The 19,015-nt window shown below is 42.3% G+C and overlaps 1 protein-coding gene across 2 annotated transcripts in view; it reads left to right on the forward strand.

Moving 5' to 3' along the window:
• LEKR1 (leucine, glutamate and lysine rich 1) overlaps positions 1-18,236 on the forward strand; it is a 68,470-nt gene extending 50,234 nt beyond the window's left edge. For both annotated transcript variants that reach the window (XM_066621644.1, XM_066621645.1), the window contains exons 9-12: positions 1,991-2,084; positions 9,731-9,886; positions 12,470-12,763; positions 17,664-18,236. In XM_066621644.1, the coding sequence (XP_066477741.1) occupies positions 1,991-2,084; positions 9,731-9,886; positions 12,470-12,763; positions 17,664-18,050 (931 nt within the window). In that variant the 3' untranslated portion in view covers positions 18,051-18,236. The remainder of the gene's footprint in view (positions 1-1,990; positions 2,085-9,730; positions 9,887-12,469; positions 12,764-17,663) is intronic.
• The last annotated feature ends 779 nt before the right edge of the window (positions 18,237-19,015 follow it).

Genomic DNA, 19,015 nt, shown 5'->3' on the forward strand with positions numbered 1-19,015 from the left:
CTTAAAGGCAACAATCAACTCCAATGGTTGCTCCCTAATCCCCAGCTGGTATGCAGCAGCATAATGTGAAGAAATTGCTTGCTGCTTTTTAGAGTGTTCACAGCACTTTATCTGATCACAGTTATCCTTACTACTACTCTCTAAGGTAGGACACTAATCTTATTCTCATGTTCTGGATGGCGGGGAAGCGGAGGCTGAGATATAGTGGCTAGCTTGCCTTAGGTCACTACATCTAGTGAGTTCATAAGAGAAGCAAGATTTGACCTGCTTAGTCTTAACCATCATTCCATACCAGTTCCTGCAGGAGAACATAATACTGACAGAACTTCGGTTCCCACCCATAACAGAGCAGTTGCATGCCTGACTACATGTGCTGAATGATGGGTATCAGCAGACCACCTCTATCAGCCTTCAGGTCAGAGAATTACTACATCACTAAAGGAATCCATCACTAAATGGATTCCAGCAGGTCCATTCTAAAAGCTCTAGAAAAGCTCACCCAAAGAAAGTTTTCAGTGCCTGGCATAGCCCTCTAGGGCAGCCATTTTCAACCACTGTGCCGTGGCACACCAGTGTGCCACGAATGGTCCCCAGGTGTGCCGCGGGAGTTTGGTGCAGGGTCATTTGTGAATAGGACCATCGGAGGATATGAGCCCCCCCCACCAACAGCATGGTGCGCCTTGTCAATTGTCCAAAAACTGATGGTGCGCCTTGACAATTTTAGTACCTTGTCAGTGTGCCGTGAGACAAAAATGGTTGAAAATCACTGCTCTAGGGAAACCATTCTTTAGGCACCACAGCCAAGAAGAGGCTATCCTTGTGAACATCCCACACACACAAATGGGAAAATACAAAGATGGGTCTCTGTACAGACATCACAAGCAGGTTCATTTAGGTGAAGGTAGTTTCTGAGATATCGTAGCCCAGGGTGTTTAGGTTTTGAACTGAAAATCATTTCAAATAAATGAAACTACTTTATATTATATATATAAAGTACAGCAATACCTTGCATTTTTGTCTGGTTACAGACCAGTTCATGGACAAAAAGTAAAAAATGGACAAATGACAGTGCAGTATTACTATATGAGTTTGCCACGAAGGCTCATCCATTGTAAATTTCTTTTGCCTTTAGAGTGGCTTTTAAGCCAGGGATTGGATTGTTCATTCCATTTCACAGTTAATTGAAAGCTGCTTTGACTTTGACATGAATAAGCATATTTGGACGCAAACTTACCAGGCAAGCAGAGCAGTGGGCAGAAGTTGGGGGCGGCCTTGTTGCCCGCAGAAGCAGCCAATTCACAGGGTGTGGCACAGGGCAGGCTGGGATGCTAAGCAACCCAAGTGGTGGCAGCATATATGGCCATTGTGTCCAAGCACCTGCTGGCGCCGATGAGAGGGGACTGATAGGTTCTCACCCTGGCTGGACGAGGGAGGCCAGTCAAGCCTGGCCTAGCGTTCACCTGGCCCCTGAGTGCACCGGGTGTATCTAGAGATGGGAGTAGGAACTAGGGGCATGGCAGTGAAAGGAACAAGACTCCTTTAAATTGACAGGATCCTCCCTGTCCATCCAGGATCGATCCACAGGACATCTTGGAAGATGGATGAAATTGGACAAAAAAACAAAATGACAAAAGTCAAGTGGACAAAAGTCATGGTATTGCTGTATTATGTAATACATTTTGTAATCTTATGAATACTATAGAGAGAATTGATGTCAGCCATGTTGATTTTTTTTATGAATATTAGCATAAAGTGTACAGGTCCTGACAGAATTATTGATCCTTCTGTAGTAACAGCCAACAAAATTAATTCAAAAGAATTGCAGCATGCACTATGAGAATTGCAGCACACATTTATTCAACAGCATGCACTCTGGCCAAACAGCAAGATAGAGGAGGAATATCATCAAACTGGGCTGTTTTCACTCCCATCTCCCCCTTTGGCTAGAATATATCATGGATATTTGTTCATGGATATTTGTCATGTTTAGGGAATCGATGCTGGTTTTCCATCAGAGCAGAACAGAGCAGCTGCAGGAAACATTAAGGCAGAAGGTGCTGAATGAAAAGAACTGGCAGGAAAAGGTAATATTGGATTTCGAGTCATCACCATGTCTATTTGTTTTCTTTAGCTTTGTTAGTTTGTTAGTTGTCAAGCAAATGCATCCAGCACAAGTTTCCTAACAGCTTCTGTTCTGCTATTCTTTGCAGAAATCTCTTACATAATTGAAGTTTGATATTGAATGCTGTACTCCGAAAGACAAGAGACATTTTCACATAGAGGCACACTCAAGGTGGATAAGACACCACAACGTGCTTCTCTTGCATTGAACAATTTGCCTGCTTATTCTTTATCAAAGTGAATGGACCTCCAGTTCAGCATTAAGCATGTAGGCCAAGAAGTTAACAAAAAAATCTGAGGCTTTTGGAGCCTGCTGTAGTCTAACATACCAATCCTAACCAACTTTCCAGTGCAGATACAGCTGCAATGCACCCCCAAAGTAAGAGAATAAACATTCCCTTACCTCATTGGTTACTAAACTTATGGGAATCAAAGCACACACACAGCCTCTTCTTTCCAGCTCAGCCAGGCTCTGCTATCTTGGACTGCACAAAATCTTGCATGATGGCACCCAAATCTTGCAAGATCTTGCATGATCCAAGATGTTGGCACCCAAATTGCATGAGGTTTTGCATGATCCAAGATGGCAGCACCCAAATCTCACAAGCTTTGAATGCCACCATCTTGGATCACACAATATTTCACAAGATCCAAGTTGGAGGCACCCAGGAGAGCCAGTAGGAAGGGCCACAGGGGACAACCACTTGTGCCTCTGTGAGTGCACCGTGGCATCCTGGGGTGCCGTGGTGCACACTTTGGGAACCTTTGCTTTACCTTGAGGAAACCTCCTTGACTGTCTTATCATTGCAGGAAGCAGCACACATGCCCCACTGGCACAGCTGCATCTGCACTGAAAAGTTAGGATTGGGCTGTAGTTAATGCTAAACACACACATAGTAGTTAATGCACACTCTCATTTGATCAACATGATGTTTTAAAAGCTAAGATTTAATTTTCTAAATATTTATGTTGTTTTCAGTTAACCTACATAAAACATTAAATACGGAGACCCAAGATGATAATGACTAGGTACACAGGCCTACCCTGTATTCCCACCCTCTCTGTTTTCTACCCTGTCCCATGGGACTTCAGGGCAGTTTACCACATTTTTTAAATAAAAAAACCCCAAACAATAAGCATTTCAGAAGGACAAGTGACAAGTAAAAACTGGACAGCAGTTTTTAAGAACCCTATAAACCAGGGGTGGTCAACCTTTGAACTTTAGTGCTCCTGGACCTTTAACAATTGTTTAGAGGAGGGAATGTCAGCAGGTGCAGCTTATCAGATGACACACAACACCTGCTGAAATTCTCTCACTATAAAACATCACACCATTATTCTTTATTAACAAGTTAACACAACTCAATCTTTTCAGCCATTGTTCAGCAAAGCCTGCTGAAACAGAAAGATCTTTACCGATTTGCTAAAACTGAACACAGAAACACTAAAAATGATTTTTGTGAATGGTTCATTTTGCTAGCCAATGAGATGTTCTGTACCTAGGAAAACTTTCCCTTTTCGTCCCTTACATGTGGGTTGCCTGTTCCTGCATCTAGTACTTAACATTGAGCAACCAAAAGGCTTCTTCCCATTAGCTTATATTTGTAATAGAAGATTATAATCTGGTAATACAATCTGTAACAGTAGTGACAACGATGCCAAAATGACTCCAGCTAGTTCTCCTTAGCATATGGACAAGTTTTAAATAAGGGAACCTGTAAACAAGGTGTGATGTTCCTTTAAAGCTACATAAAAACTTTGAAGTTAGAACACAAGCGTACACAGAGCTGTTCTCAAACATGTTGTAATATAGATACAGAGCAAGATAGGCAAGGAACATGTTAACGACCATCCATCTGAACTTCATTTAAGAGCCTGCAAAGCCAGTTCCTGGATTTTCCTGATTGCAGGAAAGCCCTGAACTCAAATAAAGCAAGAAGAAACATATTCTTTTGAACTATTAGCATACCAGAGTCTGCCTTTAGTCTCTTCCTTCTCCTCTGCCTGTTTCACTGCCTCTAAAGGCAGATCTTGCCACTTTACCTTTAAGCCTCATCTCCTCTTCCCACCCCACTCTGGTTCTGTCCTTTGCTGCAGACACTGGCCCATTCAAATTTTGCTGGTCAATAAATTATCGGGAAATATTTGATGGATACTTAACAAGGAAACTGCAAATGAACTGTTCCTTCCACCGTCTTACCTAGTTCAGTGCAGGCCAGGTCTGTCAGTGGCAGACATGCAGAGCTTTCAGTTCTTTGCTTCAGTGACGCTAAAGCTCTCAGCAGCGGCACACCATTTATGGTGGTGCCACTGCATTAACGACCATGGAACACAAGTTCCCCTGTTGTAAATTGACTGTGTGATGCTTATGGGCAGTTCATTCCTGTCCAGCCTCCCCCATGCCAATGCTGCAGCACCAGTGTGGGCTCTGCTGCATCCTGTGGGGTTTGTTGGAATGCTGGCAGGCTCTTAGAGGGCCCCTTGCCCTGGGGTAAGCCCCAGCTGTGCCAAAAGGTCTACTTGTACCTGCACCTGCTAATTACTGCTGAAAGTCCGAGTGGATCTGTGGATCTGGAAGGAGGATAGGATACAACATGCAACATGCACTGCCGCCAATCCTGCCTCCCTCCTGGGCCTGATCTGCACACATCCACTCCCTCCCTTCCCTCTTCCTGCCCCATTACACCCCACCCTCCCCCATTCCTCTACTGCCCAGCGCGGAGCTTACTGCTGCAGTGTGTTAAGGCCTGCACTAGTACCAGCGGGCCAAGGCAGGCCTTCCCACTCGCACTACTAACTGCTGTGCTGTTGCACTGTGCTTTATGGCATATTTCCAACAGCCTCTGTCGGCACTATCTGCTAACAAAGGATAAGATTGTGCCGTAAAAGCATTATGGCCCAATTCTATCCAATTTTCCAGGGCTGGTGCTGCTGTGTCTATGGGGTATGCACTGCTTCCTGTGTTGGGGATGCAGTCATAGAGGCTTCAAGGTATGGGAACATTCGTTCCCTTACCCGGGTCTGCATTGCAGTTGCACCGATGCTGGAATGTTGGATAGGATTGGGCTGTTCGTCTTCTCTGTGAAGGGATCTTTCTTAGAAGTCCTCTTTTTCTGTTTTGTTATGATTGGCCACAGAACCACTGCTTTGAATTTTTGTTGCTCAAGTGTTAATATCTTTTTTTTCAGTCTGCCCAGATTATACACCATCTTGATGTAATTGTAGGCTTTTATTAATAAATAGATGAAGCCGTCTTAAACAACTCAAATTTCTCACATACAAGTTATAATTTTAGCATGAGGTCACTCTGTTTGCACAATCAGAATCTGTTGTGCAGCTTGACATTTAAACTGGATAAAGAACTGATAGAAATAAGAGACAGCAGTTACATATTTGCTAACAACTATTAAAATGTGCTGAATGTCAAGTGTTCTGAAAATGTTCTCATCAGACCAGAGAGATGATGCTGTCTTTTTCTTAGGTCACTGTGCCATTACATAGGCATAATGTGTTCTCTTTTTTAAAAAAATTCTTTCAATCCATGTGTGTGTTAAATGAGAAAAAGTCTCAGAATTAAGTTGCTTAAAGTGGTGTTTTGGCATTTAATGCATTGGGATATAAAAATGTTTTACAGAAGAAAAAGAAAATCAATAGTTGCTATGCAACTTGAACAAGATAATTGAGAAGCAGCTTTCAAAACGCTCATTATTATAAGTTATCCTGATTTCAGGTGCTAGCTAAATGGGAAACGTTTTCATCATCTTTAGAGCAACTTCCATTGATGTCAATACTGCTAATCAATATTCAGTCAAAAGAGCCTTCATTGACTGTTTTGAGAATATGCCTGGCTAATAATAATAATAAAATGAAAAATTTAGTGACATTTCCTGACCTTTGTTCTCCAGACAAAATAAACATGCATTCCATGTTTCAGTAGTGATGGTACACTTTGACCCTATTCAGACAATCTCACAAACTACTAGTTGCTGAATGGGAAAACAAGCTAAATAAGCACATAAGAGATGCCCTTTTTTCCTCCTCCTTCCTCCGAACCTTACATGCTGCCCTGCAAGGGAAAAATACTGGTTTGTTAAACCACAGCTCCACATGTTCATCTGAACCTGAGAGTTACGGTTTCATAATGGCTTACAGCCCAGGATATGAACCCTGGATTTGATCTTGGTTTCTTAACCAGGTCAGTAACCTGCACAAACCACAACACCCAGATAACAAGATGAACAAAGCAGGATTCTTGTATGAATGCTCTATGCCCAAGTTGCAGAGAAAAACAGAGGAAGGAGCCTGTGGACTGATCCAACGAACTGTAGTTTGCTGAACAATGTAGTGTCTGAAGCATGACTTCTTTGTATGCATGGACATGATATCCAAGTGGGAAAATGCAAGTGCCCTCATTCAGCAGAAAAATCATGCATATAAATTTCTCCAAGCTTAAAAGCCTGATCTAGACGCTCAGGCTATGCTCCTGGCTCCTACATCTGGCCTTCCCCTGAACAGATGCCCAGCAGTACTGGTACCATGGCTACTAGACGAGGCATTAACAGCCCAATCCTATCCATTCTCCCCCACCCTCCCCAGCCGATGCAGCAGCACCAAAATGGCGACCACTGAATCCTATGGTGGAAGGATAGTCCAGGAGGTCTCCAAAGCATGGAGGGGTCTACTCAGACCTCTGCTATCTAAACAGCTGGCGCAGGTCCACAGGGACCCACACCATGGGATCAAGTATGGAAAGGGGATAGAGTATTGGCAGTGCCAGCATCATGGATCCTGCTCCCCTGGACTTGATCCGCCCATCCCCTGCCCTGTTTCTCTCCATGCCTGTTCTGCCTTCCCGCCACCCCTTCCCACCTTTCCTGCTGTTCTACCATCTTGCTGAGTGGCAGGAAAAGTGCTGGAGTGGGCAGGAAAGCACAGGCCTTCCCATCAATGCTGCCAGAAGTGTGCCAAGTGGCATACTGTCAGAGCACCTTTTGCACAGGAGACATGCCACCATTGGGCAGTGTGCATAGGATTAGCATGTTAGCCAACTATATATTATCTGCTATGCACACATTTCCTTCCATTGTATACAGACACATATATGAAACATTCTTTACTTGGGTACATGTAGAGAAATTCCTGATATTTACAGTTCTGTAATTCCTTTGATGGATCAGTAGTATCACATGTTTAGGTCATATAAAATATTATATAAACATTGTTTCCATGGTCTAACAGTACTGCATACAATTTCCAAGTTATAATGAGATACAGATTTTATAGTTCAAACTAATTTTGTTAACTCTGATTTATTAAAGTATACTGGTTGGGGTATGGTTTTGGGTTAGCCATCCCAAACTATCTGTTGCAATACCTGATATGTTAACGAGACACAACAAAGTATAGTTTATAGAATGGATGTTGTTTAAGGGCAGAATTAAGTTTTTAATATTTATGTTGGAGAGACGGTGTTTGTTATAACATCTATAATCAGAGATGCTTACGTTTCTTGAAAAGATTCATGAAATTCTCACAAGGGCTTGAAAGTGTACGAAAGTATGAACCTCTGATTAGAAAGCTGTAATGAGAGCACACTTTTGTTTGGGCTTCGGTGATTCCAGTCTTTCACATTTGAGATAATTCTAAATAAACAGCAATTAGTGGTTCTGAAAATATATTGTTAATGAGCCCCCACTTTCCTTGATGGTAAGAAACTCCAGGAGTTAGAAACTACAAGGTTTCGGTTCTGTAAGATGAAAGAGTGAGCACAGTGTGTTGGGGGAATTTATGTAAGGGCAAACCTAGACAATATTGTGATTAGGGCTTGCATGTTTTTTGTTTTTTTTAATGCAAGTAGCAGTGTGAGGGGGTCCCAAATGTACTTGGACTGTAGCAAGGTGAGAGGGGATTTTATCATTTTGCCTCTACTACAGTTTTGATTCAGATCACAAATATACAGAGCTGATACTGTGTTTGCTTTGGGAGGAAAGCAATTGTGAACCTGGCCCTGGTGCTGCCTGGGACTAGGACCGCAAAATCCTCCCAACCGAAAAATGTTGAAAACCAGAAGTATTTTTTTGGGCATTCCGAAGGTCTCAGAAGGCATTCTGGGGGCCAGGGATGCTGCAGGCAACCTCTCCGGCCCTTAAAAAGCCTTCTAAGGCCTTGAAAACAAGCCTGGTTAAAAAAAAAAAGAAAAGAAAGAAAATGGTGATCCTCCTGGAGCATTTGCTCCCCTGACCCCCAGGAATGCCACTGGAGAAAAGCTTTCATTGGTGCCAATAAAAATTTTAATCCATGGTCAAATAACAGCCATGAGGGCCCCAACTGGTACTGTAGCAGGTGCAAAGAGTTAAAACCCTGTTTCCCTACTGCAGGCCTGATCCAGATTGGTATCCCACATAGTTGCTATTTGCATTGAAAATGTTATGTAGGTTCCAGTCACACAATAGGTATACAGTGGGCCCTCCTTCTCCTCAGGGGTTTGGTTCCAGCCCCCCCCCCCCCAAGACAAGGAATTCCGCGGATGCTGAGGTCCACATCGGAAGCCCTCACAGTTACTTAACTGGAGCCTCCAGAGGCCTCTCGTGGGTTGCACTGGCGACCCACTCTATTGACTTCTGTGGACCTCAGAATGGCCTGCAGAAGCCTCCAGGAGCTGCTTCTGGTTTTTGGAAGTACCTTCCAGAGGCTTCTGCAAGCCATTCTGACACCCACAGAGGCCAATAGATTAGGTCGCTGGCCCAGTACGATCCTTCCAAGTAAGTAATTGCAGGGAAACTCCAGAGGCATCCATGCAGACCCTCTGTATCCACAGATGGTTAAATCTGTGGATACGGGACTCCTGGTCCACTGTATTGTTTAGTTTGGCCCTAATATACATTTTATTTACATATAAGAAAGTGTAGCATAGCAGAAGCACGTAACTGCTATAACTGGCAACAAATCTACTAAACGTGCATCAGATTCCCAGTGAAACAGGTGGCATTCCAAGGTGTTGCACCTTCTGTCAATTCACAGCTCCGAATTTTACTATCTCAATCTCTCTAAATTCAGTCTTGCTCTCTTGGCAACTCCTGTAGCTCTAGTGAAATCCTTCAACCTCATCAGGCAACTCTTTGGGCAAAACTATAGTGATAGATGCATTCACTAAAACAGCCCAAGTTAATACCATCATTTTAAATAATATAGGGCCCAATCCTATCCAGCCTTCCAGCACTGGTGCAGCTGCAATGCAACTTGAGGTGGCCTCTATGACTGCCTTCCCACCACAGGATGTAGCACGCACTCCATTGGCACTGGAAAATTGGATTGGATTTAGCCCATAGGCACAAACTAGCAAAAGTTAGTAATGACTAGAGTCCTGCTGGGAACAATGGAGTGAAACTTAGGCTGTAATCCTGGACACATTTACTTGGGAGTAAGCTCCACTGAATATGGTGGGATAGATTTCACAATAAATGCACTGGATCGGTCTGCATGTCTTGACTAACTGAAGGCCCATTGATTTCATGATTAACTTGTGCTGAATCATATGCTTGTGTGTTCACTGTAAATCCTGTATAATTTGGGCAGATCCTTATTGACAACCCAATGTTTTGGTTCCTAGATTGAAGGTGACAGAGCAAAGGAAGAAGCCCATCACAAAGAAGAGATTCTCAGACTCAAAGAAGAAGCTAGAATGGAACTAGACATTGAGAAACAAAAGCATCAGGAATTGATTGCAAAATACCAAAATGATAATGATGAGCTACTGCACACGAAGGTTTTAGCAAGTGAAACTAAACTGCTTTGAGATTTTAAAAAAAACACACACAGAAAAAAATGAACTTAAATTTCATCATATAGGTCATATAATACAATGGAGTAGTTGAGTTTCCCAATTTTTTTCAGATTTTGATTATTTAAGGCTGACATTAATAAACAATCTACAAACCAACAACTTTCATTGACATGGGCAGGTAGTCCGAGGTTGTTTTAGTCACGGCATGTTGCTCAGGCACACTTGTTTATACAATCTGGGCTCAGAGGTTGGCATTTCTAGGTTGTCATACTCTACAAGATTGAGGAATTCCAGGGAGTTTCAGACACACCCCTTTGTGATTGTCTTGGGTCATTCTCAGATCATGACATTCTCCTTCGGGACAGAGAACTCCATCAATCAGAAGCACCAGCCTTGCTGTTAGGTACACAGTCACTTATCTCAGGTTGGAAGAGAAACAAGTCAAGAGTTCCTGATCTAACCAAGGGCTGTCAACCCATTTTCAGTTTGCTTCTCTATTTAACTTCAGCCTTCAGTGAACATGTTGACAAATCAGAGGCTGACATGACTCTAAAGGTTGTTATCCCAAGATAGCTAATGGTGTAAACAGGTCATCTCTCAGGTTATTCTTGCATTTCCATGTGCTTGAAATAAATTCTGATTAATGACAGTTTGTATAAGCAAACCAAATGTAGTCTTTCTGCTCTTCAGTATAAGGTGCAGATTCCTAAACTGAGCGTTAATTCAGGAATCAAACTTGCACTAGTATGCCTGGTCTAATTTAAGACAGAAAATAATAAATAAATCTCATGGGGTTTTTTTTTACGAGCCAGGAAAAGTTTGAAAAGGAGTTAAGTAAAAATTAACAACAAAAAGATATTGGAATTGTCTCTTTTTTATTTAACAGGGAACAAGGAGGCTAGAGTCTTAATACCTGAAGCTTTCCTCTTATCTATGAGAGTGTGTCTCCCCTCAAAGAACCACTTAGGCTGCAGTGAAATCACTGATTGTGATAATTTGTATAGTTGAATTGTAGTTATACAGGTCATTTATAAAGAGTAGTCCTGAAACAAGTCTACCACTCCCACCTCTCACTGCAGCAAGACTGTGCCTTTTGATTAATATTTTTATTTTTTCCTTCTTAGTATAACATTTTATTTATTTATTTAAGAGCTTTCTATACCACTCTTCCTATGCTCAAAGCGATGTCCAACATAAGAACTGAAAAAAATAATACAGTTGATGAAGACATTTAAATAAAAACATTTGAATAAATCCACTAAAAACAATACGGGAGCAGATGAAAAGATATAAAAACTTTATATAAAAGTTTTTATAAAAGCAATGGTGTAAAAGCAGTAACATAAAGTAACATAGAAGCAGTGATGTAAAAGCAGCAGCAGAAGTTAAATGGGGTCCCTGGGAGGATCCTCGCTCCTCAAATGCCAAGTGAAATAAATAAGTTTTTAAACCCCACCAGAAGCAATATAATGAAGGCGCTGTCCTCAAGTTTTCTGGTAGTTGGTTCCAGAGATGTGGTGCCACCACAGAAAAGGCACTGCACCTTGCTACTATCTCCTTGGCTTCAGAGAGCAGTGATATCCTAACCAGAACCCTATCTGATGGTCGTAGTGGATGTGTAGCATTATATGGGGAAGGTGGTCCTTGAAGTATCCCTGCTCTGTGCAATAGAGCTTTAAAGATAATCTCCAACACCTTGAATTTGACTCAGAATGGAATGGCCAGTCAGTGTAACCACTGGTGACCAACCAGGCTGCCACATTCTGAACTAACTGCAGCTTTTGATCTATTTTCAAGCATTGCCCCATGTACAGAGCATTACATAGTCTAAGCAAGATGTCACTAGGGTATGGGCCACCATAGCCACATCTAATTGACTCAGATACAGTCTCAGCGGATGCACCAGCCAAAGCTGTGCAAAGACCCCCCTTTACAAATACGTTTTAGTTCTTCTTCCTGCTATCTAAAAATTGTCTTACACGGCAAATCTTGAGTATTGCCTTGTACGTATCTTCTGAAAAGTAACTTTCTCCCAGGTCTTGCTGCCACTTAGTCTGCCACCTAGGCCAACTTTTGAACTGTCATCTTAACTGCTGTTTGATTTGTGGCAATTAACAGGAAGTGATCCCATTTTGAGATATTTCACCTACTGATTTCTTCAGGTCAAGTTGGTGTTAAAGGTGTAGCAAGCTAGACAGGTTTTTCTTTGTCATCTGACAACTGTTATCTCAACGCTTTCCTATTCTCTTTCTATTTTTTCTGTTATTTTCTACCCCCATCTGCTATTTCCCTCAGGCTGCAATCCTGTACACACTTTCCTAGGAGTAAGCCCTATAGAACACAATGGGACTTACTTCTGAGTAGACATGCATAGGATTGTGCCCTTAGTGTTCCACTTTCCATACTACAAAAGGTAATTCGCTTTTCACATATCCTTAATTGTATATGAGCATGTAGTGATTACACACACATAATTTTCCTCCTTTGGCTCCTATGTTAATATCTTTAACTGACAGATACCCTGCAATTTAAATGTGTCTTGCAAATGTTGGATTTCCCTTTCAGATACCTGCATTAATTTCCAGTGCTACTAATAGCCTGACAGAAATTGACGCACTTCAAAAGAAACTCCATGAAGCCCAGGCCAAGCTTACTGAAAAAAACCAAGAGAAAGAAGAATGGCAAAGCCTTAAGAGGCAACTTGCACACCTTGAGCTCCAGCTGAAGGAGGAACAGAACACTAGTCGTTTAGTGACCGAAGACATGAGAGAGGAAATAAAAAGGAAGTCCTGTGAGCTGGAAACACTGACCCAGGAGCAAACACGACTAGTTCAGAACTTGAATCAAGTTCAAGAGGAGGTATGAATTCAGCCAAGGTTTGGGCCTACTTCACTATGCAGTGTCTCATAATGTAAGCTCTTTTCACATGTCACATTGAATAGGTAGGGAGAAGTGCGAACACACACATCGTTTCCACTTCCAACATCCATGCATTCATTCAAGTGTCTGTGTGGAACTGTAAATGTGTAGGAGTCTCTCCCAGAGTTCCTGATTGTGAGGAGAAAGCTTTATGCACTTCTGCATGTTGTGTGCAGACTGTCAGAGGGATGCCTGGGAGTGGGGAGTGGGCACATAATAATAATAATAATAATAATAATAATAATAATAATAATAATAATAATAATAATACAGGTATTTATATACCGCCTTTCTTGGTCTTTATTCAAGACTTTATTCAAGGCGGTTTACATAGGCAGGCTATTTAAATCCCTGTAGGGATTTTTACAATTGAAAGAAGGTTCTATCTTTCAAGAACCACAACATTCAGATGCTTCTTTCTGGTTTCACATTCTGGCCTCCATCCTCCCACACTCAGAGCAGATGGAATAACTGGCTCAGCTTGTCAGCTGCTTCAAGGTCACACGGTGCCGGTGGCCTCAAACTGGCAACCTTGTGGATGTTATCTTCAGGCAAATGAAGGCTCTACCCCCTAGACCAGACCTCCTGCCAGAATCCTGCTGCTCCCTATGATTTCAATGTTAAAAAAGCTGTTAAAAAAAATAGCTGTCTTGACGCTTGAAAAGTAGTCGTAGCTGAATGTCTGAACTGTCTCTGTTGAGAAGTCTTGTGCCTGAAGGGATGCCAGGCGATATGAATGCATGGGGGAGATGCATCGTTGGGTTTGGCATTTGAGCTGTGATGACTTTCACATATTCAAATCACCTGATGCTGCAACTGCTAAATGAAAAACTACATGTGTAAACTAACCCGTAGAGCACATCTAGTTCATAGTATGCAACCAGGAACTTGGGAAGTGAGCCAAACATATCTAGGAAGGGTAAGTATATCTGCCCATCTGTTAAAATCTTAACAACCCTAGAAACGTGCAGTGTTGTGCAAAAACATAGCTGCCATGTTGAGACAGGCCATTGGTCCTTTTAGTCCACTGTCGCCTACTGTAATTGCTTTCCAGGGTCTTTCCCATCACCCACTACAGGGGCATGTGCTCTGCCACTGAGCTTTGCCTGTCTCTCAAACAGAAAAAAAACATGACTACATCACTCCTGAAAGAGTACAGTCAATGTCAACTGTGATGGCATTTAAAAAAAAAATTTCATTTAGTCCTGTCTTTCTTCCATCCTGGAATTCAAGGTGGTGTACACTGAGTTCCCAGACAGTGACTCACCTAGCCCCTGATCAGACCTAGACCTGCTTAGCTTAAGTAAGGTGTATCACATGCCTTCAGATAATAGCTCTGGGACCCAGTGACAGATAAATGACAAAGAGTCCGATCCTATCCTTCCCCCCACCAATGGATCTGCGTCAAAAAGGTGCTTGCTGCATCCAGAGGGCAAGGGGAATCAAAACTTGGAAGGAAAAGGGGAATTATTTCCCCTTCCCCCCCCCCTCCATAAACCTCTTGCTCACCAATGGGTCTCCTGAGCACCAGCTCAGAAGAAAGGGATGGGCAGCCTAGAAAAGGAGGGGATAGGATCCAGCACACACCATTGCTGCCGGATCCATCCCTCCTCCCACCGCCTCTCTGACCCCTATTCTTCCCCCTTCCCATCCAGTTTCACCCCTTCCTTGCCCACACCTCACCCCCACCACTGCCTTAACTGTTCTGGCAGGTGTAGCAGGATCTGGTGGCAAAGTGTTACTGTTGCCTCTTGCAGCAGCATGTGCAGAATGGCTGCTGATGGAGCACTCTGCGCTCCATCAGCAGCCGTTTTGTGACATATTTATGAACTTGCTTCAGCTGTTGTAAGGGGCTCCGTGTGACAGCCCAACAGGATTGGGCTGAAAACCTAAGTACTGTACAGGAATTAAGGTATGAACAAGGTCTTTTCTACTGGTTTACAATATCACGTCCTATAGAGAACCTAGAAACAGAAGATTGAGAGAGATGTTAGTCTTCTTCAAGTGTCTGAATGTCTGTCACACAGAAGAAGGTGAGGACCTGCTTTATTTGACTCCTAAGGACAGGATTATTACCAGTTGGTTGAAACGAAGAAAGCAGATTTAGACCAGACATGAATAAGATTTTCCTAATCGTAAGAACTGTGCCTGATCCAAAGACTTGTTTCAATAGCTGATGTGGCTTTTTAGTTCATTATAAAACTCAGCAACTAAACAAGATGTTTTTGCCTCCGAGATAGTGCCCTACCTGCCTCAACTGCCACCAAAAGGTTAAAAATCAGAACCAGACAAATAGATATTTGCAACTAGAAACTGTTCTGTTTTCTACCTGGTTCCAGACCTTCCTGATTGTCTTTTGTTTTCTGCTGTTAGAAGCTAGTCACATTTTGATTGCTGATGATGTATTCTTTCAGCCTTTAAATCTGCTATTACCTCCTTTGCTCTTGCAATATTTTTTTTAACAGATTGAATTGCAGTGATTTCATTACTTACTTAATGAAGTCTCCTTTCAGACTGAGCACTAAATAGATCAATTCTTAGAATGATTGCACTCATAATTGTCATTACTTGTGCCCTTAACTGCATCTTTGCAAAATTCTTTTCCTTGTAAAATGCAAAATCATCTTGAATCTTCTCATTTTTGAATGTCCAATGATGGTTGCTGCAATGAAGGCAGATCATTTTATTTAAATTTCTGACTGGCCCTGCTTCAAGGACTTGCAGCAGAGATCAACACTAAAGTTGTTCCTGGATATCAATTTTCCTTGTAGGGCTGCAGAACCAACACTTTGGTGATGGCACTTTGACGAGCACTTCTGTTGTCAGCAAATGATTCAAAGTTTGAAGATCTACTATAAAGTATTAAAGTTTACCTCTGTCATTATAATCCTCTTCTCATTTAACCTTACTGCTTAAATGTTGGGAAAAGGAGTTGAAAATAAATGGGCAACACAGGGAAGCCATGATAAAGGTTTTTAAGTTATGAATCGTGTAGAGAGGGTGAACAGAGAGAAATTATTCTCTTTCTCCAGTGCACCCACAACATTGAATCATCAAATTTGATTTGCTGTAGGGTCAGGGCAGACAAAGGAAAATATTTTTTTCCAGATAACTCATGATTGAAGCAACAATCCTGTGGATGGTTACATAGGAGTAAGTGCCAGTGAACATTGTGGAATTTACTTCCATGTAAGCAAACATAGCATTGCACTGCAACTTACTGACTTTAGAGTTTCAGAATGTGGTGGCTACCAGCTTAAATGTATTTTATTTATTTATTATTATTTATTTTATTCACATCAAAATGACAACACAGCTGATAATGATCGTATACACACAAAAACCACAACATTTATCAGCTGGCAAATCCTCATCCGCACGGACATCTACCTGATGTCTAGGTGTCTGATGTCTAGGTGTAAGATGAGGTGCCGACAAAGGATGGACGTTGTGCCAATTATGGCGGTCTTCTGTAATTCGACTGGTGTTATTGCTGGGGCATCCAGTTGTGCAAAGGACTCGTTAAATTGTGTTGATATTGTCCCTAGTGCACCAATTACTATTGGCAGCACTTTTACATGCTTCATCCAGATACGTGTCAATTCTATGCACAAGTCGCGGAATTTGGATACTTTCTCCTGTTCTTTCTCCAAAATTTGCGAGTCGCCAGGAATGGCGACATCGATGATTAACACGCGCCTGGCTTCTATGATGGTAATATCTGGAGTATTGGCCTATTATTATTATTATTATTATTATTATTATTATTATTATTATTATTATTAACAGTATTTATATACCGCTTTTCAACAAAAGTTCACAAAGCAGTTTACAGAGAAAAATCAAATAACTAAATGGCTCCCTGTCCCAAAAAGGCTCACACTCTAAAAAGATGCAAAACACCAGCAGACAGCCACTAGAAAAGACACTGCTGGGGTGAGGAGGGCCAGTTATTCTTCCCCTGCTAAATACAAGAGGAGTAGCCCCTTGAAAAAGTGCCTCTTACCCAGTTAGCAAGGAATTTTATTGCTTTACTAAGAGCCCAATCCTATGCATGTCCTCTCAGAAGTGCCCCGTTGAAGTCAATGGAACCTACTCCCAGCTAAATGTGTGAAGGATTACAGTCATACATCCCAATCCTAACTAAATCCTCTTCACCAATGCAGCTGTGTCAGTGGAGTGCACATTTCATCCTATGGTGGGGGGGGCAGTTGCAGAGATCTACTCATGGTAAAGGAACGTTTTTTCCCTTACCCTGGACCAAGCTTCTGCTGCCATAATGGGACTCCTCTGATCTGCACCAAACATTTTGCTGGAGTAGAACTAAGAATAAGGGAGAGGGGAAAAGAAACAGGCATAGGATCCCAGAGCCTACTGAAATGGATAACCAGTGATTTGTAGTCTGAAGCCTGATTTGCCTGATGATGCCTACATCCTTATTGCACACAAATATAAAGCCATCATTTGCAAAGATTTGTAAGAAGTGACTTTTATTTGATGTTTTAAAATCTCATTTTTCATCAAAGTCATTTTTGTCTGTATCCAAGAACCGCACAACTAATTCCGAGTGGACAAGGGTACTTAGAATTTATGAATAGGCGCTCTCTCTCTCTCTCTCTCTCTCTCTCTCTCTCTCTCTCTCTCTCTCTCTCTCTCATTTGCTATCCCTGCAAGCCAGTTACTACTTTTGAATTTGATATGAATTTCAGAAGCAGTTTGTTCCCCAAGCCCCCTATGTTTGAGAAGTTAAAAAAGCACCCAATCTCTCTCTCTCTCTCTCTCTCTCTCTCTCTCTCTGGTCTTGACGTCTTATGAAATATGTGTTTCTTTGTGCTTGTAGAATGCTGTCCTCCAGGACACAGTGCGCAGGGAGTGTGAGGAACGCTATGAGCTCACTGAAGCTTTGACTCAAGCCAGAGAACAAGTAGTGGAGCTAAAAAGACTCAGTGGAAACTTACCGTTGTCACAGCGTTCTTTCAGTCGGAGCAGCCTAACCTCCTCCACTGTGTCGGTCAACAATCATGGCCAGAAAAGCCCAGACTGTGGGAGAGGAGCGACATTCTCAGGACTTTCAACAGTCACTAAAGCCCCAGCCTGCAGTAAGTACAAAAGCAGTGGCAACGCAGGCTTACCTGCACCGCAGCCCCCACGTGGAAGAGCATCTTCTCTAGATGACTCCAGGAGAAGGATTGCAGCTGTAGTAAGAAGACAGCTGAGTCAGTTGTGACGTTTCAAGCATTGCACTATCTTATCAAGAACAGCCTTTGAAAAATTTTGGAGTCAGGAATTAGGCAGGCTAAAGTTGGGCCTTAGGGGACCTGTATTGCCAAGTCTGACCTACTGCCAGTTAGCACATTTCTAGTGTTGAACTTCTTTATATGCAAACATAAAATTAAGTTAAAAGGTCATTTTGAAAATATAATGTGTATGTTTTACAATACAATCATGAATCAGCATTTTTGCTCAGTCGTTTTTTGTGAATTGGACCTAGTTCACACTGTGCTTATAATCCTGTGTCTGGACTGTCCCATCTGAGACTGTACATGGGGACTTCATGTAGCACAGAGGAGGGTGGAAGGTTACTTAAAAAGACATTGGGAGTTAGAGTTCCAACCTCTACTCCTCAATAGTCCAGTGGTAAAATCCCATTGCCATAACGACTGCTCTCTCTCCCCCTTTTTTGTTTGTATCTATGTTGACAGTTGAGGGATCAGATCTATTCCAGGGCCACCAGTCACTGACCCTGATCATAGAATATAACTGAGACCCCAAAAATAACCTTTATCATGAGGGGTTTGGTGTGGATGAAGCCCAGTGGCTGTCTGCACACTTAACCTTTGGAAGTTCAGGCTGCTCCCAGGCTGAGAGTCAACTCCTGTAAGGTGAGTGAGTGAGGTTGGATCTGTGCAGAGTTCATCCCATGATAGCGCTCCTTCTGTGATTGCTTCGACCATGTGTTCAGCTTGCCACTGAATTGACGTACACTGCGCTAAGTGATGTATCACCGCTTTGCAGTGAGTGGCTTCACTGTGTGGATCAGTGGGCTGGATTCGCCTCTACTTTCTCCATGAGTGACCTGTGACGGTGTTTCACATGGAAACAAGGATATTTTAACTACTCTTTACCTGTTGCCCAGCCACACGGAACGTACTCATACTTGCGTCTGAACATTGTACAGTTCCAGTCAATCCA

The sequence above is a fragment of the Tiliqua scincoides genome, chromosome 3 (assembly GCF_035046505.1).
Source record: "Tiliqua scincoides isolate rTilSci1 chromosome 3, rTilSci1.hap2, whole genome shotgun sequence".
In the NCBI taxonomy this organism is placed as follows: Eukaryota; Metazoa; Chordata; class Lepidosauria; order Squamata; family Scincidae; genus Tiliqua; species Tiliqua scincoides.